We start from the raw sequence: 26,028 nt of genomic DNA, 5'->3' as shown, positions 1-26,028 counted from the left end.
GGAAGAGAGCAAAACCAACTGAGGCTTTGTGGACATGGAACGAGTTTAACACCATTTTCTTAGATAGGTTTCTCCCTTAGAGTGTTAGGGATGCCCGATTGTATGGTTTTGACAGGCTATCTTAGGGAATCATGACATTTTATGAGTATGATCTGAAGTTCATTAAGATATCCAGGTATATGGAACATCTTTTATCCATTGATGAGTAGAAAGTGAAAAGGTTCATTAGAAGACTCAAATCCTCGATGTATATGGTGAAGGTATCTAAAGTGTTTCCATCCTACTCCTTAGATATTGATAGCGTCGGGTTAATAGAGACGCAACAATTAGAGGACGTGGTCACAAGCTAGTCTAAGAGGCTTAAAAAATGGTCATTTTTTTAGACAGTAGGGGTCGAGTGCAGGTCTATCTAAAGGATGAAATGGTCGTTAAGGCTCATGGGTTTTAACAAAGATAGCGGTAGGAATTTTTGCTTTGAAGATTTGAAAACACTATCTTTATGGAAAAAATATGAGATCTTTACAAATCATAAGAGTTTGAACAACATCTTTCAATAAAGAGATCTAAATCTAAGGCAAAGAAAATGGATGGAGTTGTTGAAGGATTATATTGTATCATACAATACCACCTAGGTAGGGCAAATGTAGTTACCGATGCTTTAAGCAGGAAATCATCATGGAGCTTAGCTTATATTTAGGAGGTACGAAGACCTTTGATTAAGGATATGCATGAGTTAGTAGATGAATGAGTCATATTTGACCTCAACAAAGCTAGAGCAATGATTGCTCACTTACAAGTTAAGTCAAACTTGTTTGACAAGATAAAAATAGCTTGGAAGAGAGATTATTCGCTACTCGGGATCATAGATGAGGTTCAGCAGGGTAATTCTACAGGTTTTGTGATTGGTGATGATGATGTGCTGAGGTATAAAAATAGGCTTTGTGTACCTGATATGGATGATTTGAGGAGAAAATTGATGACAAAGGCACATCAAATAGTCTTACACAGTGCATTCGAGTTCCAACAAGATGTATAAAGATTTTAAAGTGTGTTATTGGTGAAATAGGATTACTGTTTACGTAGCAGATTTTATTTTTAGGTGCTTGACCTGTTAAAAGGTAAAGGGTGAACACCAGAAATCTCCTGGATTGCTATAACCATTATTGATTCTATAATGAAAATGGGAAAGGAGACTTCATGACGGGATTGCCTAGGAGTCAGGAAGGTTATGATGACAACCAGCTTTCCTTGTTTTCTTTCATGTTTCTTAAGTTCTGCAACTGAAGTTTTTGAAACATTTATTCATCTTCAACATGTAGTATAATATTTTAAGCAATTAGATCAAATGGGTGACATATTATTTTTAAGATGCCAATCTGATACAGTAGGAAAACAACTGAAATGGATACCAAATCATATTGAATGTGTAGTTTAGAATTCAACTGAAATGGATTAGTTAAGCCCTTGATCGGATATCGCATGTGTAGTTTAGAGCTCATCCTTGGGGGAAGATCTGGTTCCTGAAGGATTAGTTGAGGAGTTCTTGATGGGATACGAAGCCTCCATTGCAATACCACAGAGTCCCTCCTTGTCAGAGATGCCACGCTGCATCCTGATGTAACCTTTCTCCCCCCATTCAGGTCCCCAGGAATTTCTCACGACCCAGTACTTGGTTCCATCAAGAGTTGTTCCAAAGCCCACAATTGCCACTCCATGATCCAGCTCAGTTCCGCATTCTCCTGTAAACACACCCTGCATTTCACATTAAGTTTGTAAATATTTTTATTTAAATGCTAGTCGTTTTGCCGGCTACACAAACGAACAAGCCAATTTATCATCTTCGCAAAGTGGGAATGCTTGGATGGAATTGAAATTAACAAAGTATTTCAGCGACTTTCTGAAATTCACCTCCGAGTAGAACTGGAAATCTGAACCCCCAGCATCTATGGCTACCGATATCGGTTGGTTCGCAGCAGCTTTCAGCAATGCATCCTCATCATTTTCAGGAACTTTCTCGTACCCATCAATAGACACTACCGGCTTGTTTACCTGTGAAAGCAAGAGTTTTACTTTTATGTTGTGCAGATCATAATTTAGTTCAATGTGACTGTAATATGAAATTAATACAACCTTTTCAACATCACAAGTTCCATCTTCAGCATGATAAGGATAAGTAGACTCTGTTGTTACACCTCCCTTTTTCTTAATGAACTCAAAAGCATATTCCATCAGCCCTCCATGACATCCTTGATTTTCTGTAGTGTCACAATCCACCAACTCTTGTTCAGACAAAGATACTAGCTTGTTTGTCTTAATATAATTGATACCCTCAACTGCAACGATGGTCGAAAATGCCCAGCAACTTCCTGTACCACATTGAAAAGGATTTAAGGATTAAACTGCAAGCAAGAAAGGATCAAAATAAGCATTACTGTTTTATGATAGTTCTATGCTCGAATGTAGCCTTTCTTTCTGCTTAATCAAATGTATTTTATGTTCCTTTGTACATTGGTGTTGGATGCATGAACGAATTATAAAATAGAAACAAATAAGGTGAACCTTCACTATAAGAAATAGAAAATGAACCTTACCACATTGACCCTGGTCCTTAACTGCAGTCACAGCACCCTTGTTCCTCCAGTCAACAGATGATGGGACTTCGTCAACCTTCTCATACATGAAGCTCCCATTTCCTCGAGGTGTCGTCCCACAAAGCATCTTATGACGTTTAACCTTCGAGCCAGCATAAACAGACCTAAATTCATGGTTAGTCATGTCTGCAAACTTGTTCAACTTCAACTTATAAGGCTTATCCATCTTGTTAGTTTTGTGAACATGTATGACATTTTCCTTGAACGCATTGAAACGCTTGTGTTTCTCATCAAGACATGTAGAAACAGTGTGGTGACTCCTCCACCTCTCATATAAATCCCACAAACTTTCCTCAGATTCCAAATCCTTTCCATGAAAATCCAAACTTTCAGTGATTCCTAAAACCAAAGCTAAAGAAAGAGCAACAAGTAAGAATTTCTTCATTTCCATTTGCTAGACTAGAACTCAACACAACATGGGGTATAAGGAACTACTATTGATTGCTTTATATAGAGAAATGAAACAATAAAGTAGTTACAAGTTTCTTATTGGCATCAACTATGTATGCATATAGAGGATATGGTGATAGTGTTTTATAAAAATGGAGAACAAACTGCGTGTACACATAGTGATTTCAGATATACAAGCAAGTTTAGTTCAATTCCCATGCAGGAAAAGGGAAGGATACAAGTTGTGCAGTTAACATGGAAAACTTTTGATCGAGCCACGATAGTTTTGCAAGTTGGAATAAAGTTGCTTGCAACTGCTTTGGCTTGAACTGAATATACTCATAAAAATCTTTGAAATGGTTTTGTTTCAAGAGGAGAAAGAGACTGGAAAAACTCTCAAGGCATTGAGTGAATTCTGCAAGTAATTCTATTTTCAGAACCATGAAACATGAGAACTCTCCAGATTATGGTATGGAGCCACGTTCTTTGCATCTGTGTGCCCACAGGCCACTGCCAAACTTTCCCATAAATTGAGCTTAAAAGAGTGTTGAATGAAATGTTGATTTATTACCACCTGCTTCACCATGCAAAACTACACTTTAAGCTTTTCTTTTTCCCTTTTTCTGTTTTTTTGGGATTATTTGAAGGGCCAATTATCCCCAGGTAGGTTGATGAGGTGTAGTGGCAAGACATAATGAATGGCAAAGTCCAAATTCTATAAATTGAAATTAACTACATATTTGGGCAAGGTATTGCTTGTATGACTGTTCTAGCGTAGTGTGCAGGGGACTTATCCCTTTACAACACAAAACACACACAAAATAGAGGGAGAGAGTTATCACTAACACGGTTACAGAACATCCATGGAAGAGAGCGAGTCCAGCTTAGCTGTACAGTTTCAGAATTTTTCAAAAAACCAGTGATCTCCCTTCTTGAATGATATTGATCTACTACTACTACTACTTACGAGCTACAAACTGTCATGATCTTCTGCTAGAATTAAAGACATTCCGTGCCTTGATCTTCAAAGAAATTATTGTAGGCATAAACTCTAGCTCATACTAAAACTTCATTAGATAACAAGAAAGAGAAATATATTTTCAAGACCAATGTGGTTTTGTTACCACAAACAGTTAACAGAAGATAATTGCAGGATGCAGGACCATCTACAGAATGTAGAACAACGGAGATACAGCAGTTCACTGGATCAATTTGACATTGCAGAATCATCTAAGAACATTGGCCATGCTGTTTTTAGCTTACCATATCTACCACACCTCAACTCTTATTGCCCCTTGAAGATTTTAACCCCCAACCAAGTCCATCTGTTAAAGCTCAAGAACTCCATGTTCAGGAATTCAGTAATTTTGAACAATTGTAGTTATTGCTTCGATAAACATTAAACAATTTTGATATGTCATCCGTCAGGAACGAGGAATAACCAACATGAGGTGAGAAGTGTTGGCACGGCCAAGCTAATTTGCCAATTCCTTTGTTTCCAGTGACTCTGTTTTGTAAAGACACAGACCAACCATGCAAGTAACTCATAAAAGAGCATCCTTTCCTTTAGCTTGCTGCCATGGCTCTTCTTTGACACTCTTGTTCTCCATCTCATTTTCAAGTCTTTCTTGCTGAAATGATGAAAGAAAACCCAATTGATGGTGAGATATTTACACATAAAAACAGAAAATCCAAACATGAACTGATAGAACAAAAGGTGTAAAAGACAAACTCCTTAAAGTAAGAAGAAGGTGGATTAAAATTGTTTTTAAGCGGCTAAACAGGAGATTTTTCTGACTCTGTATATTAACTCTTCATGATTTGCATGCATACTTTCAATTAAAACTCAGTCTCCTTATACTGTTATCTACAACACACAAAATTGACATTCCTTCTCCAAACAATGAAATCAACTCAAACTATTTTAAAACCACTATATTTGTGTTCCGAAACAAGTGTTTATTGGATCAAGGCACTTTGTGACCTTCTCCAAACAAGTTAAAAAAAATACTTCAAAAAAAAAATTAAAGGCGAGATTCAATCTGAGTCAACCGGTTAATTTATTAAATTTATGATATGGATTGTAGATTCAATAATATTTTTTTATTTTAATTATATGATATAAAATAAAAATCAATTTAAAATCAACTTAATATTAAATAATGAAACTAAAATAAAATCATCAAAAACCTAATGATGAAGGTTTTTTTATTAAAAGAAAAAAGGTAAAGCCAAGCATATAGGCCTAAGTAGCCCACCGTATCACTGCTTAAAAAATAACCCATACATATGGGTCTGGGTTAAGCAATCTAGACAACCGATAAAAAATAATTTATCTTTTTAAAAATTTAAAACTAACATTATTTTAAAAAATATATATTTAGATGATGATGTATTATATTGTTTCTAGTTAGCATGAGTTAACACACAAAACTCATAACTTAGATTATGAACTAATTGGGATCTAATTTAAAATCAATCAATATTTAAAAATGAAAAGAAAAAAAAAACACCTAATGTTAAAGGTTTTTTAAAAAGGATTAAGCTAGGCTTGCAAGCTTAAGTGACTTAATATATTAGTTCCTTAAAAAAGCCAAAGTGAATGGGCCCGAGTCAGTCCCTCACTCTTGAGCTATTTTTTTTTTCTCTTGAGGTAGACAACAAAAACACCTAATAAACACTATAAAAATCTTTATAGACCACATAATAATATCAAATACCTCAAAATCATTTAAGAAAATCAAAATCAACTGAACTCAAAAAATCAAAATGAAACTCAATTTTTTTTTTCCAAACATGTTTATAGAAAGAACCTAATACCATCAAATTCTTCTTATTATATAAAACCTGTTGACATCAAATTTAATAATTTTTGTTGTCAATATTATAACAGCCCATTATTATTTTTCTCTTTGATAATTTTTTTTTGTAACTTAAAAACTGAAAAATAAAGAACAAAAAATTTTAAATAAAAATAAAAATAAACCATGTATTTTCTCAATGTTTTAATTTAAAATTTAATTTCATATAATTAAACGGTAAAAAAATACAATTGAAAAAAAAAAAATCAACAATGACCAACTTTGAGCTTTTTCTTAGTTTCTGTTTATTGGGACTGGTTTTGGAGCCTTTTCTAAAGGATTTTAAGAACGACCTTCAAGAAAATTTTCTTTTTCACATCATGTCCCCTCCAGCATCAAGATGCTGTAACATACAGCTACTAATTTACTATAACAGAGACTAAAAGAACTCCATTTTCCATTCAACCAAAGGAAAACAAATAGAGGTTAGTATAACAAGCTCTACAATTCCATGACACAGTTCTGTAACAAGAAGCAAGGCACACACTGAAAACCATGAATTAAACCAAAAAAAAAAATGACCAAATAATTTCCCCATCCTTTTCTTTCCTTTCTACTTTCTTATCCCCTCCCCTACAGCATATTTAAACCACCAATTTTACAAATGATTTTGTATAGTTACCGAATTCTCTCCAACCAGTCGACACTCTTCCGTGCTTTGTCTACCTGTACGTCGACACTTTTTCTAGATTTATCATAATATTCCACGCTTCTCCGTGATCTCTCCATGTGCTCGAAGGAGACCTTTAACTTTTCTAGCTTGTCTGTGTGTGTAAACTTGAACTCGTGAAATTTCATTTTTTCAGTCCTGTCAGTGCTCTTCCTCGGTTTCTCCCTCCGATCAGTGCTCTTCCTCGGGGCCTCAAAACAATCGGTGCTTCGTCTGGCCTGTTCAAACCCATCTACACTTCTCCTACCGGAACTTCTTCCAGAAGGGGATTTCTCCACTGTTGTTATAAACTTCTTTAGATGCCTAAGATACTCTGGATACAGCTCCAAATTACAGTGATTACCTCCTTTGAGCCATAGAGGTTCATATTTCTCTTGGCACAGCTCCCAAAGTTGCTTGCCATGAGAACAATCAACCACTTCATCAGCAGTTCCCTGCAAGAAGACAGTCATAAGGATTGATGCTTGAAATTTCTTAGGAGGGTCCAACAAGAAATGGCCAAATGGGAACAAAAAAGCCGGAAAGGATTACATTACTCAAAATAAAGTTCATTTGCATTCTCTGAATATGCAATGATGCGCACTCCAAGTTCTAGAACAAGCTAATATCAATGGCTGATTCACAAGAAATAGCTTAAGAGCTCATCATTGCAACTACTCCCCCCCCTCCCCCAGCTTCAAGCCATGGGCTTATAAGAAGAATGTCGCCTCCCAATAACTACCCAATAACTAATACCACAAACCAGACCAGCAAAAATTTTCGGCCCCTAATAGTAAAGTCTTGTCAAAGATTATGATAATTAAAATATGGATCATTATATGATAGACTCTGCTCCTAAGTTGAAATATTTATTTATTGTATCTTTCTTATATAATTTTATAATTTCTAAATATCAGCACTTTCTAATTGTTGTTGGAAATATAATGTGACTGTTGAGGGATGCATAATAAATTAGTGTCTGCATTACTTGAGTTGTTTTCTGGAAACAGCTAGAGAGGAGAAGCAAAATCTTGGACTGAGTTATCCAACATCTGATGCATTAGATTATTGTTCTGTATAGAACCAAGAAGCACTTATAGGATGTGGTGGATAATTTTGGATTATGTTATTTAAAATTCCTCACTGCAAAACATTATCATGATAAAAACTACTGATTTCTGCCTATGAAGAGCTGCTACATAAGATTTTGGGCTTTAGGACTGCAAGAATTTACAAGGTATGATTACATCGACATGTTATAAGAGAGAAAACATAGCCAGAGTCCTGAAATGGAGGCTGCTGCAAGGCGTATGCATAAGATGGCCTTTAATTGTCCTTTATCATGGGTAAAAATAAAAATGAAAAGGAACACAAGATATAGTCTAACCAAGGAACTAGGGAAAAGGTACATTTTGTCTAATCTTCCAATAATTATTAGCAGTCAATTTTCAGATTGTTTATTTTTTTTATTACAAGAACTTTCACATATGCGTTAGCCTAAGCTCCCTACAAAAAACACTTCAGTGTAGCTACACATCTTTTTCACAATTTATTGTATCCAGCTCAAACAAAAGCCTCTGCTGATAACCCATTCTCTTAGTACCTGAGATTTCAATGAATTTATGCAGTTTGTTCCAATTGCCAAAAAGTACCATGTCTAACTTCTCATTAAAAAATTTCATATTATATATTTTACTCCAAGGCCACTCGTTTCAACCAGTCTTCTTTGTCACAAGAACCTCTCATTTAATACCTCTAGTTTCTAATAAATGTATTTTCATATTCTACATTATCTAAATGTTGTGCATTCAACTCATATACAAGACTACCCCCAACAGTTATTGGCTTGGAGAATTATAATTGCATGATATTACATTAGCAGTTGACCAAACACCAATTAGAAAATGGAGAAAAACCAAAAAATAAGCTGTGTGATTTAAAACCACAGGAAATAGAATTCTAATACTTACATGGATTACCAGCACAGGACACTTCACCAGTGGAATTTTGTCTATATTCTGGAAAAATTTAAGCAAAACCATGTTCAGACACATGGTAGATGCATAGATGTTCTTTAAAACACAATACATAACATTTAAGAAGATCAAGAAACCAAATATTAACCTTGTAGATGTCAAACCAGTATGTGCGCTTCACAGAATACATCACTCTTAACCCTGATAGTATAGGACTATGCAATACAACAGCTTTTAGTCGAGGTAAACGCGCAGCAAGATCCACAGTGGGGCCACTTCCAACAGATTGGCCATAAAGGATGATATTTTCCTGCTTGGCACCATAGCTCTCTTCAAGACACTTGTAAGCAGCTTCAATATCTGCATATGTATTTTGTTCACTGGGCTGCAGAAAGCAATTGCATGAGCTTCAGAGGGTCCATTTGCCACAAAAAGTTTAGATGAATAAAATTGAAGAAGATTCTACATGGCTTACCTTTCCTGATGACTGTCCATAGCCAGAGTAGTCGTACCTGGACAAATTGATAAAAAAAAAAAGAGATTAGATTCTTTTTCTATATCTGATGCTTGAGCGTTGGATTAACTACATAGAAAACTTAAACAAGAATGGATTGACCTCTACTCTGTAAGAGATAACCACCACAATATATATATATATATATATATATATAGTAGTAGTCTTTGATCACTTAATTCTTTAGTAGGACACGGTAAGCCTTCAAGCGAGTGGCATTGGCACATAGTGTCAATGTCTACCAAAAAGCTCTAAATAATAGATCCATTCCAGATAAGATTCAAATTGGGCAGTTGCAAGTCCAGAATCATGCCAGTGAGGCAGATCCATGCACTTTTTTTTTTTTTAATTAGCTGCCATGCACATGGAGTTCTGTCAAAATCTAGACAGAGAACCAGTAAACAAAAGCATGCTTCTGGATTTCTGAAACAACCTTCATGCATAAATGCTTGTTCATCTTCAATTTTCTGGCCTATATCTTTGCTTGCCAATTTTTTATCCATTAAGTCACCCCAAATACAGATTCAACTTCAACTTTCTTGATAAAATTGCAGAGCAAATAGAAAACACTAGTCTAGTGTTGAACAACTTACAAGACATGAAGAAGATGGAAAACATGAGTGTATGTAGAACACCAGAAAGTTCTAAGCAGCGAAGTTAGTCTCAATTCCTTTAACCAACTTTCCACCTTGAAGCACCTAATCGATCTAGCATGATAATTGCTTAGATCAAACCTCATAGGAGATCCCATCACCCACCATCAAAATATCACAATTCTTGGATAAAACCAAGAATCTTAACCAATCTAAGAATAGCATCATAGAATTATGACATCATAAAGAAGGGATCTACAATAAAAACAACTTTGCTTAGCTAATCTGTGAATCAGTCACAAACCAGTCACTTGATCTCGAATTCTTCCACCCCCTTTAACCAAATAAACAAAGAAACTTTATAAGAAGATTCATAATTCCACAAAAAAATAAAAAATCACACTTTTCACCTACTTCTAACCTTTTCCAGTAATCCACAAAAAATCCCTTCCTTCTACACAAAGCAAACTAAAATTTACTCAAAAATCCCAACTGGGTATCACTAATTCTCATAATTTTAACACAAAAAAACACTGTCTCCACATGCACACTCTCATGAACCATGAAAAACCACACAAATCTTCAAAATTAAACAAAAGGATAAGTGAAAAAAATTACCCCATGAGATTAACCCGCAAATGAATACTCAATTCGATGAAGAGCTCATACATCTGACCAATATCAGCTGCATTTCCATGGGAGTATAGCAGAGTAGAAGTTGCCATTGGGTACCTAACATGAACAGCAACAATCTCAGTCCCTCGCCGAGTTGGTAGACGCAAGATATCAACGTTTTCCCGGTGAGGGAAGTGGTCTAGAAGTAAGAGACCAGTGGCATCATCTGTAATTAGCTTGTATGAAGGTGGGTTTGGAGGAAAAAATGCTAATTTTGCAGCCATTGATGAAGTCACCCCTCCCATCTCTCCTCCCCCTCTCTCTCTCAAATAAAATAAAAAAAACTTCCTTTTACTTCTCTTTTATAGTAACAACAATCTCAGCAGCAGTAGTGGAAGTAGAAGAAGAAGAGGATGCAGAAGAAGAGCGTTCCCTTTTCTTTTCTTTTCTTCACTTTTCTTTTGGCTTGTGAAGTGATGAGTGTTTTTCAAAGAAGCAAAGGTGCTCGGAGGGCAATGATATGATTACAGGTTGGCTCATGCAAATGTGTGTGATGCCTGCCTGACTCACGTGTGAGAGTGAGACTGCTGTCCTGATTTTTATTTTTTAAGGAAGGTTTTGGTTTCTTTTGCAGAAAATAAATAAATGTCTTTATTGGTTTTTGCGTACAGCTTTTATTTATTTATTTATTTATTTTAGGTCTCAAAAGAGAAGAGAAATATGTGGACACCAATTAGGTCATGTCTCGATCATTAGCTACCTTTTTTTTTTTTTTTTGGATAGCCTATCCAGAAGAGAACTGTCTTTATTTTGGAATCCGAACACTTTGGATCCATGTACCGGTCAAACCATTATGATGAGTTTTTGGTTTTTCAATTTTTTATTTTTTTAATTACTTTTCTTTTGAATGATTTTTTTTTTACCAACAATTTAGATTTGCCTTTTAAATAGTGTTTTATAAAAAAAAATTATTTTAAATTAATTTTTTATATTTTTATATCATTTTACCATACTAATATCAAAAATAATTTTTAAAAAATAAAAAAATATTATTTTATTATTTTTTTAAACAAAAAACATTTTAAAAAATAACTATTATTATATTTTTAAACATCCTATACTCTTTTCAGAAAAGCTTGAGAGAAATTCAAAGCATATATACATTTTATGATTTTCTTTACCATAAAATTACTTTTAAGTTTCTTTAATTGGATTTGATAAAATCCTCTTCTTTTGGACTACTACGGAAGTAAGACATTAAGTTATTACAAACATTCTTTAATCAATGAATTTCCTCGAATTTAGGTTCATGGCAGGGTAAATCAATCAATATATATATTACACGTGTAATATATCATCTGAACAAATTACAATATATATATATATATATATATATATATATATATATATGCAAATTAGAAATTAAAATTATTAAATTGATTTTTTATTAAGAAAAAAAAAAATGTGCTAGTCCTTTCCAGCATAGGGATCGTTACCCTATTTACGTTTAAAATGAAAACAGGAAAGAAAGTAAACATTGGCTTTGATGAAAAAATAAAGACATCACCGCTAGAGGCTCACTCTTTCCTAATAAACTCAACACGAGGGCATCCAGGCTGTCCCATTTTATTACACGTGTCTCTACTATTCCCAACAGGAAACATCCTTCTTCACCGTTTAGAATCTTTATAATAAGCCACCGTTTGTCTCTGCTTGTAACGTGTGTTTTGGCAAATTTCTTTTTTTTTTTATTAAAATTAAGTCCAGTTTCTATTTTGTGAATCGTTTTGATATGTTGATGTTAAAAATAATTTTTAAAAAATAAAAAAAATCATTGGCATGTATTTCAGCACGAAAAGCTATTTGAAAAGCAACCGCTACCACACTGTCAAACACGCTCTAAATACCTCAATACAGTACACATCAAGACTGTCATGTCGGTGATGTCCGGTTAAAGATTTACCTCTGTTTGTTTTATATTTTGAAATTATTTATTTTTTTATATAAATTAATATTTTTTTGATATTTTTGATGCGCTATGTTAAAAATAATTTTTTAAAAATAAAAAAATTATTTTAATATATTTTTAAATAAAAAAAATTAAAAAATAACTACTATTATAATCACAAACACACTCCTAGTTATAAAATCTGCGTGGAGTCTTTTAAATAATTTTTCCTTACTAAAAAGATGTCTAAAAATATTTAATTGTATTGTCGGTTGTCGGTAACTTGATCCAACCAACCCGTAATATAAATTGAGTTTTATTAGCTGTCCACCAATCCTAGGTTTTCTGGTCATGCACTTCACAAGGAGCCATGCTTGTCGACGAGTAGTAAATGTTTGTCATTAAATAGTCAGTAGCATTATCCATGTTGATGGATTCGAGAAGCACTAAATTTTTAATTCAGATAATAATTTTTTAAATAGGCAAGCAAAAATTATTAATTGATGTATTTAATTTTATAATATATATATCAAATTAAATATTACTCTCACTTCACCAAACCTTAAACTTTAAGGAAATCGTTAATTTTTTAGTGCCTGAACTAATAAAAAAAAACTATAATAACTGAATGAGCAAAGTAAACCCTAAAAATTATGAATTAATTTTAATGTGATGGATGTTTTGTTTATTAAACCAGGATGGACATTTATATGCTGGGAAATCAAGCAATATGCACAAATATAAGGTGAATATTATCAACATTGTTTTTAAATAAAAGCTGCAAAATAAGCTTAAAAATATGGACCGAATAAGGAGTTGCTTGTGTTAACCTAATTTTATTAAATATATAAAAAAATGTTCAAGTTCTCGAAATTTTTTTGATATTCTTATTAAACTCGACTTAACGGATTAATATTTATAACTCCTGAATGATTTTTGAAAAATTACATCTTGTTGTAATTTAAAACTAAGATATTATAATTTAACTTAGGAAATCTTCTATAGTATATTATATGGTCTAACCTGTTTTATTTATTTAAACTGCAATATATGTACTTGATTAACTCCTTAAATAAAAACATATTTAATTAACTATTTGTGTAAATATGAAGTACAGTAATAAGATCTTTGAAATGTAAAAATAAATTTGAAATCTTAAATTATTGAATAAAATAAGAATTGAAAATAATTATATCTAAGATGATTGGATAATAATTTTATATTTAATATTGATAAAATGATACTAAAATATAAGAGAAAACTCTACTGAAATTTTGATGAAAAAAAATTATCCTAATTTCAAATTATTTATATATATAAATTTAAGTCTACGTAGTGAATATTATAGTTTTGAAACTCGATCCAGTCCTACGGGTCGATCTAGGACCAGGCCGATCCAAAACTGGAACCGGGCTGGGTGGAAAACAAAATCTAGTGTGACCCAGCGACCTGGTTGACCCGACAAGACCCGGTCAAAACTCGGCTACAGACTCATTAATTTTTTTTTATTAAAACGATGTCATTTTGATTTTTTAAATAAAAAATTTGATCTAGTCAACCTGGTTAAAACCCGGATTTTAGACTCGGTCAGGTCTTAAAACCATGGTAAAGATAGTTATAAATACACATGCATATATATATATATATATATATATATATATATATATATATATATATATATATAATTGAGAGAGAAAAAGAAAAAAAAAAGAGGAGAACATCAATGCCATCGCATGGTAACAATAGTAGATTAATTAAGAAGAGAGAGCCCCAAAGTTTTGTTATGTGGTGGTGAAGGCATTTACAAGTCACTCATGACTAGACATTATGGTTCGTCACCAACCATATCCTGCCCAGATCCCAAAGTGATTAAAGCAGCCACTGCTCTGAAAATAACTAGGTCAACAGTTCCAGGTCCCATTTTCATGAACATGGCAGCCTCCTGAGAAGCATGCCCACTCGATTGTCTCTGCTAGTGGTAGCTGGAGCCTCTTCATTTCCATTTTTGTAAATCATGCTTCATTAATACACTACAGTGACCCTGCACAGATGTGATACACACGCAGATGAACACGCTCACAGGCCTGTAATGTTGCTCTACGGTTCTTGATGCACTTGATCATAAAAGAAGAAGAAAAAGAAGCCCTTTGATGGAACACGGACGAAACAATTGACTTTTGCTAACTTTGTTTAGAAAATAAATACACAGATCACTGTGTGGTGTGAAAAAGATGGCTTAGGATCCTCTTCAATCACCTTCGCTGTTTCTCGGCAGCAGGAGAAAAGCTTTACAATCTTCCGTGTGTTGTTCTTTTTGTAAAGGATAATGGCTACACTATTCCTACTCATAATTTTTTATAAATATTAATATAAATATTTAAACTAATTTACGTATTTCTTAACTAATCATTCAAATTTTAAAATTAATAATCTACTTACAATCTTTTATGTGTGTGTACACACTTAATTAACTGCTTAGTCTTTAATTGGTTTTTTTGCCAATTTTTTTCCGTTCAAACTATAGATTTTGGCATTTTTATTAGGCACACCTCTGTGCTCCAAATTAGACAACTAAGCCGAGAATTAAGCAATTGATTCATGCGCCATTCATATGGGAAAGCAAATATTTTGATAAAAACAAATCGAGGCATATTTTGGATATTCATGCGGGATCAAAATATTTATAGTTTATTTTAATTATTAGATGGCAACTTTATTAGTTTAATTTTGGAGAGTTTTGCATTCATCACGGTGTGACAACTAGTTTGATTACTATACTATGTAGTGGGATGAAGCATCTTCTTTAACACAAAAAAAAGGGATGCAGACATTGTTAACAATTTTTTTACAATCAAGAAAAATCTTGTGTACAAACTGAAAAGTTTACATGTATATTCAATAAAATAAATTGATAATTACATGTGTCAAATAACAAATGTGTTGATTCAAACCAAAAGTTGAGATAAATATTTTATTTCTTATAAAAAAAAGGAGGTTGAATATTTATTTAAAATTTAAATTTAATTGGTTTAAATCAATTAAATTAAAACTTAATTTGCCAAATCAAGCATTAATTTAACATTAAAACTTTTATTTTACATCATAAGAGCCCTATGTGAAGCCAAACAAAATAAAATATCAAACACAATCCTAAGTCAACTTTCATATATTGAGAATAAAAAAATTTAAGTGACAAACAAAATTGTTTTTTTTTTTAAAAGGAAAACATTGTGGATAATTATTGCAATCCATAATAGATTGTGTTTTTTTTCTATGTTGCATTTCCATCGATTTTTTTAATATTTCTTATATCTTATATTGCCTTTAAGTGTTCATGATTTTAAACACAATTTTATGATTTATGGAGCGTTAATTTTACAATATTGAACTACAATTATATATTAAATGAGAAGCAAAAGCACTCAATAAAAAGAAAAAAAAAAGAATGGGGAATGGAAAAAAAAAATAACCCAATAAAAAAAGGATGGGAATGAGAGAGAGAGAGAGAGAAAAAGAACCCCATAAAACAAGGATTAGGATGATTCATAATTCAAACACTATTTTATGGTTTACCCATTAAACCTTTTACATCAAACTAATCAAAAACATATTAAAAAAAATAGATTACAACATTATTAACAAGTATATTTAAGGTCAAATTAAAAGTAAAATTGACTCATATTTGTAGTTAAGATTTTCTTTCAAGATGTTCTTCTATATAAATTCTATAATATACAACGTTAATGTTTTTTTTGTTCAAAAACAATTTTGTATTTATATTATTATAATAAATAGTATTATGAGCTTTAGTGCACAATAAGAGAAAGAGAGAGTTCATTTATAATATCAAAGTTAAACAAATGTTTGTTTTACTTTTTAAAAAATAAAACAACTTAAACTAATATTTTTTTTTATTACAAAAAAGACAAATTAAATTTTGACCAAGTTGGCTAGGTTATAAATTGACTTGTTAGGTCAATTAGATCATATGAGGTCAATTCTCAGTAGAAAAAAATCATATTAAATTTAGATCAAGTCTAACAAGTCACAAATTAATTTATTTAATCCATTCTTATCTAATTTAATTTAAAACTCAAATAAATCAAGGGCAGACTCGGTAGATGAGTAGGTTAAACTGTCGTGCGAGTTTCAGCAACATGAGGTAAAACTAAAAATTTCTCATAAAAGCCCTATATATTCCGAATCATCTTTTTTGGCTTATTATGAACTGAGGTCTTTGTGCTGGTTTGACAGATCAAGAACTGCGACTATAACAAAAGGGGCCTACATCAGTAGCTCTGTACAGATCACTAAACTAGCAGCAACAACAAGAAATCATAGAACAGATAATGGGAAAAGAATTAACAGAATAAAAGCAGATTTATGTTTCCATGCTTGTGTTCATATCTGAGAATGGAGATGGAAACATGAGAGGCCAGCTTGTATGAAGATGGACCCTTATGGCCCCGGATTAAGGGAGGGCTCCGTCCTACAATATTATTGCATTGCCCTTTTCTAGGAATGTAGAATCTAAGGGAATAAGAAGGGTGTGAAATCTGCAGAATCGTAGAGGAGACCACCACAAATCTTCTTGGCCAAGACAGTATGTAAGCAGCATGTGTTTGTGATGCCCAAGACAGTATCCTCGAGAAAGAGACAATACCCACTTGTCTAGTCTAGATAATATCTTGTTATTTAGTTTGTGTTTTATTGTGAGTTATAGTTTTTTTTTAATAAAGGGTTTGCATGTTACTTCAATATATTTTTTTACATAAAAAATTTAAAATATAAATTGAAAATCTTATACAAGCCGATTGTGTTTATTGAACTTATTTATTTAAATCATTAAAAGATAAATTTATATTTTAAAAAATTCATGACTTAAAATATAAATATAAATGAAACTGACTGAATAAACTCAAGTCATATACTTCGCAATAGTAAACTGAATATTTAAGATAGAAAAAACACATAGAAAAAACTTGAAGATAATCACAAAACCAATATTTAAAAAAACTAATACAGAATTATAAGATCGTGCAAAGCTGAATTCCCAACAAATTAAATGTCGAAAGATGAAACAAAAAAAATCAATTACACAAAACGGATCTAGAAAAATAAGGGTGAAAAAAACATTAATTAAAGGGATAAAAAATTTCAATTGGAGGTTTAAAATTAATTGAAAATTAGCTTTAATAAAAAGAAAAACAAATCAAAAGAATGAGGGTCAAACTAAAAAAAAATAAAACAACAAAAAATTTAATTGAAGGATGAAATTGAGAGTAAAAAAAACTTCAACAAAAATGTCAAGGAAAAAAATTTAAAAAGAAAAATGAGAACTGAAATGAAAAATAAAACATATGAGAAATTACAATTAAAGGACTAAATTGACAAAAAAAAAAAAAACTTTTATGAAAGGAATAAGAACAAAATTAAAAATTAAAAGAATAAGTACTAAAATTTAAAGAAAAAACATATGAGAAATTGTATGAAAAACTAAATTGAAAAGAAAAAAACTTTCATGAATGGAAAAAGAACAAAATAAGAAATAAAAGAGAATGAAGATTGAAATTGAAAAGTAAGAAACAAAAAGAACAATGATGTACATTACCTGTCAAGAAAAAGAAACAAAGGGAAAAAGTCAAACGATCACTAAAGATAATTTGACCATAGTAAGTTACCACACGCCACTTCACATGGAAGATGAGACAGTAGTGCATCAAGGAAGATAGTGAAAAGCCAGTTTTGGCCACCAAGTATTGTTACACATGCTGTCTGAATGTCACGAACATCACCCACTTGCTGATGTGTTTTGAACACGAGTCAACAACTTTTTTCATTAATAAATTAAAAAACAACATAAAAAATACCAAAACGCAATCACACAAAATACTTGTGTGAAAGTACAAAAATACCCCGAATGCAAAGATTATTATTATTTTTTTTTGTTTTTTCAAGGTTAAAGATATATTTTCACTGCACATGGATATTTGAAAACCCCTAAAGACTTATCATTTTTCATTTAAGGACAAAATAATATTTTCATTAGAGGAATTTACATTAACCATGTTTTGGGCTATAGTAAAACTCCTACAAGTTGTAGATTTTGTTTGTTTATTTGTTTTTTTTTTTTTTGGTTATTTGTTAATGCTATTATGGGTTGCCAACCATTAGGCTTAGAGTCTGCTGGAGCTAGAGTTCTTTGACAAAATGATAATTGTGGTTGCCTACAAGAAAAGTTCTTTCATTCTCATTGGTGGGAAATATACCCCAGCTTGACATAATAGAAATAAAACATTATCTACTCAACTAAAAAGAATGGGGTTTATATGAACAATAAAGGAGCTTCCTTCATTTTTTTTTTTCTTTTTAAATTATATCTTCCATTTTTTTATTTATTTTGAATGAATCCTTTTTAGTTTTTTATGAGACTATCTTGGTATTAAACAAATATCTTGATATTTGGTTGATACTCAATTTTATAAGCATCTATTTTTTTTTATTATATCATTAAGTAAAAAATATTTTAAAAAAATTATTAAACCTAGTAGAGTCTATGATTCGGATCAATAGTTTGACGACTTAAGTCGCGGAATTCTAGTCAATCCAATATCATTTCAATATTAAAATAAAGATATCTTGAAATCTATTTTAAAATCAAACCATTTCTTTTAACAATCGTCTATATTATCTTTGGACCTGTCAAGTTAATTGGCCAAGTTGGGGCAACTCTTATGCGGGTTAACTTTAAATCCAGGGTAGACAAAGAGTTGGGTCAAGAGGATTTCAAGGTTGCCTCGTTAGGTCAAACCCTTTTCCTTTTCCTTTTTTTTTTTTTTTTAAATTTCATCTTTTATTTTTTTTCTTTCAATTAAAATTTTTTTTATTATTGTTTTTATTAATTTCAGCCTTCAATATTTAGTTGATTTGGAATTGATTTTCATAATTTGTTATAGTTTGCTTTCTATAAAATTATCATAATCTTAAACAAATATCTTGATATTTGATTGATATTTAGTTTTGCTCTTGTTTATTTTTGTTATCATGTCATTAAGTTAAAAATATTTTTTAAAATAACAAAGTTGTTAAGTATAGTAGAGTCAATAATCCGAATCAGGGGTTAAGCAACAAAGATTGAATCAATCCAACAAGTCATTGTTTCACTATTAAAAAAACAAAAACCTTCTTGATTTTTTTTTTTTAAATCAAGCAATATTTTTTACTTATCATTTGGGATTCCAATTAATTAAATCATATCAAGACACTTTAATATAGATCAATTTTAAACTTAAGTTAAATAAGGAGTCAAACTTCCTATGATATGAATATTTTTTTCACATAAATATATATAAATATTTTATCAACTTACAGCGTAGCGTAAAATACTAAACTAGTTAATACGAGATATGATATAACACCCTCCAGGGTTAAGCCTTTCGGATCAAACTTCCACCGGCTCAAAAGAATTTTAGTGGTTTTGGCTATTATACGTGTGTGTTATGACCAAGGTTGTTAAAATCGAGATTTTAGAACGAAACGGAAAGCCCTTCACAAAATCGAATCGTAAAAACGGATCGTAAAATCGTAAGGAATTTTGAAATTCATTAAAAAAAATTCATGTTTCAAATAAAAATTCATACATAGTTCAAGCACATTAAAAAACATGTTTCAAATAAAACTTCATACATATTTCAAGCCTTCAAATAAAAATTCATATATAGTTTAAGCATCTTAAAATACAAAATTCAAATAAAAGTCATATATAATATAAAATAACATTTCATTAACTAATAATCAACAAACTTAAAACAAACAATCTGCTGATGTGTCATGTAAATTAATCATCATTCCTTAAGCATTCATCACAATAAAAAAAAATATATTGATATAAAAAATAAAAATATATAAATTCAGTATTATTATAGTATATATTTTTAAATAAATATTAATTTTTAAAAGCAACATAAAGCTGGGAGAAAAGAGAAACCAATCACAAAAAATCATGGCTAATTTGGGGGGGGGGCAATTATATTGGGGGGAGCAAATGAGCAATTATAATATGGGGGGGGGCGGGAGCAATTATATTGGGGGGGGGGGTTTAGGGGGGGGGTTAGGGGGGGGGGTTATAATATTGGGAGGGGAGGCCATTATATTGGGGGAGGGCCGGAGCAATGGGGTCTTTTTAGAAATTATATTGAAATCGTAAAATCGATCCTGATATCGCGATTTTGCGCAATATCATCCGATTTTTGCGATTTACCTGATTTCAATCCGATTTTATCCATTTTCGATTTTTTCAACCGATTCAACTCGTAATGCATGTTTTGACTCGTAAAATCGTACGATTTTACGAGTCAAAACGCGATTTTGACAACCTTGGTTATGACCTTACTAAGAAAAAGTAAATCTTATTAACCTTTTCAAACCAATATCGGCTTTAAATGTCGAAAAAACTTCAAACATGATAAGGATGAACCACGTAAATAAATTCTAAATATTAATGCATAGGGGTCTCAATGGTTTATATTTATATTTTCTCTTACAAACACCATGTTGATACATATAAGAATTTTTTTGATGTAATTGTTGGGTTTCATAAAATACATGCACACAGTGAAAATAATAAATTTAATTTTTTTAAGAGTTTCAAAATCTCGTTAAATAGATTTAGAGTTATTTAAGGTTTATACAAAAATTACTTGAAGATCAGATGTTTTTTCCTTGACTTTGAATAATTGCTTCATGGTTGGGTTATTGCAAATCATAAGTCATTTAAGTGTCTAACCTTTAACAGTAATCCATATAAATCACTAGTGAGAAATCTTCTAAATCTTTTTAGAAGAGAGAGATTGTTATGTCTAAGTATTATCTCATTTATTTTATATTTTTCAGGTGTTTTGTACTATATTGTATTACCTAAAAAATAAGAGGCATACTATTCTGTTTATAGGGGAACCTGAAAACCCTATAAATAATAAAATATTAATTTTTTCTTGAATAAAATCAAATATATTATTTCAAGATAATTTTAGAAATTTATTCATCCAAATCTATACTTGATTTTTCTAGATCTAGAATAGTAATTATCGATATAAATTACATTCTAGTTCTTAATTTTTAAAACTTATTTACAATCAAGTTACACTTGATTAATCATTATAGTTTAAGTTATGATCTATTATATGTGTGATCTATTAGGTTGTTTAATAAATTGACCCAAATATAAATCATAATCCTAAATAAAATAGAATTAAATAAATTATTTTAATATCAATTTAACAATTATTTGATTTATATTTGAAGATTTAATATAATGTCTAACAATTTGTTATGATCTTCAAATATTGAAAAATTCATAAATTACTTGATTTAACCTTTTATATCAAGTTTCTTGGTGTTATTATTATCACTCCATCAACAATATTTCAATTTAGACATATAGCATGAAGAGTGTCTACTTTGTCCAATCATATTTATTTTCAATATCATAACCATTAATTATTTGAATAAAATTTGAAATTTTTTTCAAATCTTGTTTTTTTTAGTACAAGGATTTACAATCAATTATTTAATTGTATTTCTAGATTCTAGAAAAATAACAATTTGAATAAATATACGTTTGTCTAATATTATGTTATACGCACCGTTTGGTTTTTCTGTCAATTGTCCCTGATTTGTCTTTTTCATCAATAATAACTCATCCAAATTGTCTTCGATCGTTACCAGGAAAGAGAAGATTGATGTTGACGTAGGAACGACCCAAGAGTAGAGACCGGTTTTTGGTCCACACTTTAGTTTAAAGAAGTAGCCCGTTACGTGACAAGATGCCATAAGATAAGGGAGTGTGTTGGGGTGTAATTGTTATTGTTTTTTAAAATAATTTTTTATTAAAAAATATATTAAAATAATATTTTTTATTTTTTAAAAAATTATTTTTAATATTAATGCATCAAAATAATTAAAAAACAGAAAAAATATTAATTTAAAATAAAGAAAAAAACAAAATAATTTTAAATTTTTTAAAAGTATTTTTGAAATGTAAAAATTAATAAGGCCATATAGTGTTTTTTGAAACGCGATGTAAATTGGTTTTTTATAATTTAAATTTTTTTTTATTTTAAAATATATTTTATGTTTTTAAATTATTTTAATATACTAATATAAAAAATAATTTTTAAAAAATAAAAAATATTATTTAAAAATATTAAAAAAAATATTTTGAAGCATAATATTTTATGTTTTTAATCTTTACCACGTTCTCAAAAACACTTTAATAATTTTCATTTGTGATCCAATATTTAGTGTCGTTGAGTCCCTGTTTTAATTTTTTCCAGGACATAATTGAGTTTGGGTTAACTCGTAATTGAATTTGAAAAATATTTAAAATATAAATGAAGTAAATAGATTGCATATTGAATTAATAGATCATATTTTGCAAAATACATAGTATCAAAACCTTTTTTTTTTCTTCAATATGTCTCATGTTATTTAGGAGAAATAGAAAAACATCAGAAAAGATTTATTTAACTCGTAGTATTTTTTTCAACCTGTTTACTCATAATTTTTTTTTAACTCAAATATAGTGATTGAAAAATATTTCTTACTAGCGATTAGTTTATTTTACGTTTAAATTAACAATATATTTGTATCTTATTATTGAGACGTTCGTTATAATCCAATGCGTATTTCATGAAAAATAATATTTTTAAATCATATAAATACCTACTACAATCTTGCCACATTGCAGTCTCATGGATATGCCATTTGACCTCCACGCCCCCTTCGTTCTTCGTATAATTATGCAGGGAAACATGATTTTTTTCTCTTAATTTTTATTTTCAATTTTTTTTCTAATTATTTAAGTTTTCTTTAAACCAATTAAATCAGAACAAATTTCAAGTTAAGTAAGGAATAAGTTAAAAGGTTTTTTTACATAATTTTAAATGCAAGTAAAATAAAAAGTTGAGTTAATTTTATTTTTTTTCAATTTCATCCTCCCTCCATCTCTCAGCCATCTTTCCCATCAAACGGTCCGCTACCAAGCAACCAGCATTGACAGTCTACAACTTGTAACATGGAAGTGGATCCCTAGCTATAACATCAAACAATCCATTCATTGTTCTATAGAGAAATCTTGCTCGTTATCTGATCGAGTTTGAGTGAGTCAAACAAGTAAGTTTTTTTTTTTTAAAGTCCACTTTATTAGAAATTATAGAGCTTACTGATCACTTAGTAGCTTGGGTGTCTTGATAAAGGCAAACACTGTCTTCAAAACCCTGTCTGGTAGCATCACCTGTTTACGACAATGCACAGAGATAGAAAGCGAATTCACAATAAAGGTGACACTTGATTTGTGTCAGCCCAAAACCTTTTCAGTGAATTATAAGACCAGAACGGTGCCGTCTCGAAAGCAGGCAATATATGTAGACAGGGAGGTTCTAATTGCTATATAGAACTTCTGATTCCACGCAAAAACAAGTTTATGGTTTGGCTCAGTGGCATGCAACATGTCTTTTTCCATAGCAAAACAGGGAATGACACACCTCACCTCCAATCCCAACCACTGGCATGAAAAGGATATCATATTTATGTGACCCAAAATACAAATTTCTACCTCAATAAACATCCATGGAAATGATTATCAACATTTCAAAACAGTTCATTATATAAATACAGAGACGAATTACCCTTTATTCCATAGGAGAACAGTACAAGGACACCTGAGTCCTCTCTTCTAATCCCTTTAGTTTATAGAATACAACCATGCTTGTAAAATCGAAAAGGTAAAAGCTTTATGAAACCCAGAGGACAAAACTCCACAACAATGATCAGCAACATTTCAAATTATTCAATTCCATTCTGTTAAATAAGCACAGTAAACAACTACAAGATTTAGTACTCACAAGTAACAAAAGGAATTCATTTTGCCTACGAAAATTTGTAAGCAAATACCAAAATAGCCACCAGGACATAAATCATATTATAAACAGAAGAACCTGACTTTTTCCAGTAGCCCAGAATCAGAAACTCTTAGCTAAAGTAGCTGAAGTCGTTTACAGAAACAAGAATACCAGATCCTCTCTTCATTGGATGATTTAAACCTCAAACAGTATCCTTTTCGTTTTTATGCTTTTCTTTACTGCAATTAAAAAAAAAATATCAACCCTTCAATAGCACACTGATTAGTGTCAATTACAAATAACAATGTTTGTCAACTCAACTAGCAGCCTGCCCCTATCATGTTGTCATATTGCACTAACCTCTCACCACAAATGTGTTCACCTCAATTCATATACAGTGCCTGGCTTGCCAATATTTAGGAAAACCTAACCCTACTAAACTATAACATGAAATAGTCAAACCTAGAAAAAAAGAACAAAGTAATTCAATTGAATTCTCTTGCTATCCAAAAGTAAAATAGAAATTCAACATCAACCTCACAAGCGAAGCTCAAAAATGTTAAACAATCCAGCATAATTGCCTAATGTTCAGAGTTGCACAAGCATTTGACATTTATTCCAATGAGAGAGATCAACTGACCTAGGATAACTTGCATATCTGAAACATAGTAGTAGGTGAAATAGCCCTTACGTTAACTGATATGTAAATCCCTGAGAGCCTTGAGACAGGCAACATCATGAGGTCTTATAATGCTTGAACATCCACAAGTTTTTCAGAGATTTAAAAATGAAAAAAAGAAAAGGGAAATGAGCAAATTTGCTTGCTATAGAACGTAAAATCCAAAGGCAATTAATGAGGGAGATGGAGGAAAGTTTCAGAGAGCATAAATGTTGAGAAAACTTTCAAAAGTACAAATCTGTTGATTATCAAAATAATATATTTTCAAGCAGTATCAGCATTATGCAGGCATTTCCCAGGTTGTTAATAACAAAAAAACTCATCTTGCCACTAAAACAGCCAATTTGCATACACTAGAAAAGGCCTTTTACTCATTAACTCAAGTATTAATTGATCATTCACCAACTGGACTTCTTACACGTTGCTTTTATATTCAACCACAGCAACTAGACCAGTGCCCAATCTCAAAACTTTAAGGCCTAGCAAAATCAAATGCAAGCACCAAACAAAGAAAAAGAAGAATGAAAAAGACATGAACTTTAACTCTAACTTAACAAATTTATCCTCTACTCAGATTCAGTTGACCTCCTGTCCTGTACAATAGTCAGCCACAAAGGAATCAGTATATTGACAGTCAACAACTAGTAACAGGAAAATACGCCCAAGCTATTACATCATAGAATTCATTCATTATTCTATAAAGGTTCTTGTTTATGATCTAAATTAGTCTCTAGTAAAGTACCCGAGCAATAGCTTTTTAGAAAACCCATTATGTTAGAATTCAAACTTGCTGATCAATTTGTATCTTAGGTGTCAAGATAAAGGCAAACACAGTGTTCAAAACCCTGTCTGGTTTCGTCATCTGTTTACAGCAATGCACAGAGACAGAAAGCAAACTCAAGATGAAGGTTAAGCTTCATTTATAGCACCAAAATTTTTTCAGAGAAATATTAGACCCCAACTCTGTTGTCTAAATAACAAATACCACACCCCCTTGTTTTCGCAAAGTAAGCACCATATTCAGACAGGAGGTCCTAGTAACTATATTGAACTACAGGTTCCTTGCAAAAACAAGTTTAAAGTTTGGCTCAGTGGTATGAAGCTTTTGCCTTAAACATGTCTGATTCCATAGCAAAACAAGATAAGTACACCTCAACTCTTATCCCCATCACTAGCATGAAAAGGACGGCAGATTTGTGTGACCACAAATTACATATTTCTACCCAAATAAACTCCCACAAGAATTATTACC

General features: G+C 31.2%; 2 protein-coding genes across 3 annotated transcripts; both read right to left on the bottom strand.

Moving 5' to 3' along the window:
- Positions 1-1,468: 1,468 nt before the first annotated feature.
- Positions 1,469-3,042, bottom strand: LOC118044755 (vignain). Its single transcript, XM_035053212.2, has 4 exons — positions 2,592-3,042; positions 2,131-2,366; positions 1,909-2,049; positions 1,469-1,752 (listed from the first exon to the last, which is right to left on the bottom strand). The coding sequence occupies exons 1-4, from the start codon at positions 3,040-3,042 to the stop codon at positions 1,489-1,491; spliced, it is 1,092 nt and encodes a 363-aa protein (XP_034909103.1). The 3' UTR covers positions 1,469-1,488.
- A 3,240-nt stretch (positions 3,043-6,282) lies between these two features.
- LOC118044756 (uncharacterized) lies at positions 6,283-10,723 on the bottom strand. 2 transcript variants are annotated; one of them, XM_035053213.2, is made up of 5 exons: positions 10,253-10,723; positions 9,003-9,039; positions 8,676-8,912; positions 8,522-8,569; positions 6,283-7,006 (listed from the first exon to the last, which is right to left on the bottom strand). In XM_035053213.2, the coding sequence occupies exons 1-5, from the start codon at positions 10,552-10,554 to the stop codon at positions 6,521-6,523; spliced, it is 1,110 nt and encodes a 369-aa protein (XP_034909104.1). In that variant the 5' UTR covers positions 10,555-10,723; the 3' UTR covers positions 6,283-6,520. The 2 variants fall into 2 exon arrangements, with proteins under 2 accessions (XP_034909104.1, XP_034909105.1); XM_035053214.2 differs by lacking the exon at positions 10,253-10,723 and adding an exon at positions 9,635-10,232.
- Between the last annotated feature and the right edge of the window lie 15,305 nt (positions 10,724-26,028).

This window comes from Populus alba, chromosome 12 (assembly GCF_005239225.2).
Source record: "Populus alba chromosome 12, ASM523922v2, whole genome shotgun sequence".
NCBI lineage: Eukaryota > Viridiplantae > Streptophyta > Magnoliopsida > Malpighiales > Salicaceae > Populus > Populus alba.
This window is presented reverse-complemented; position numbering and strand designations above follow the sequence as displayed.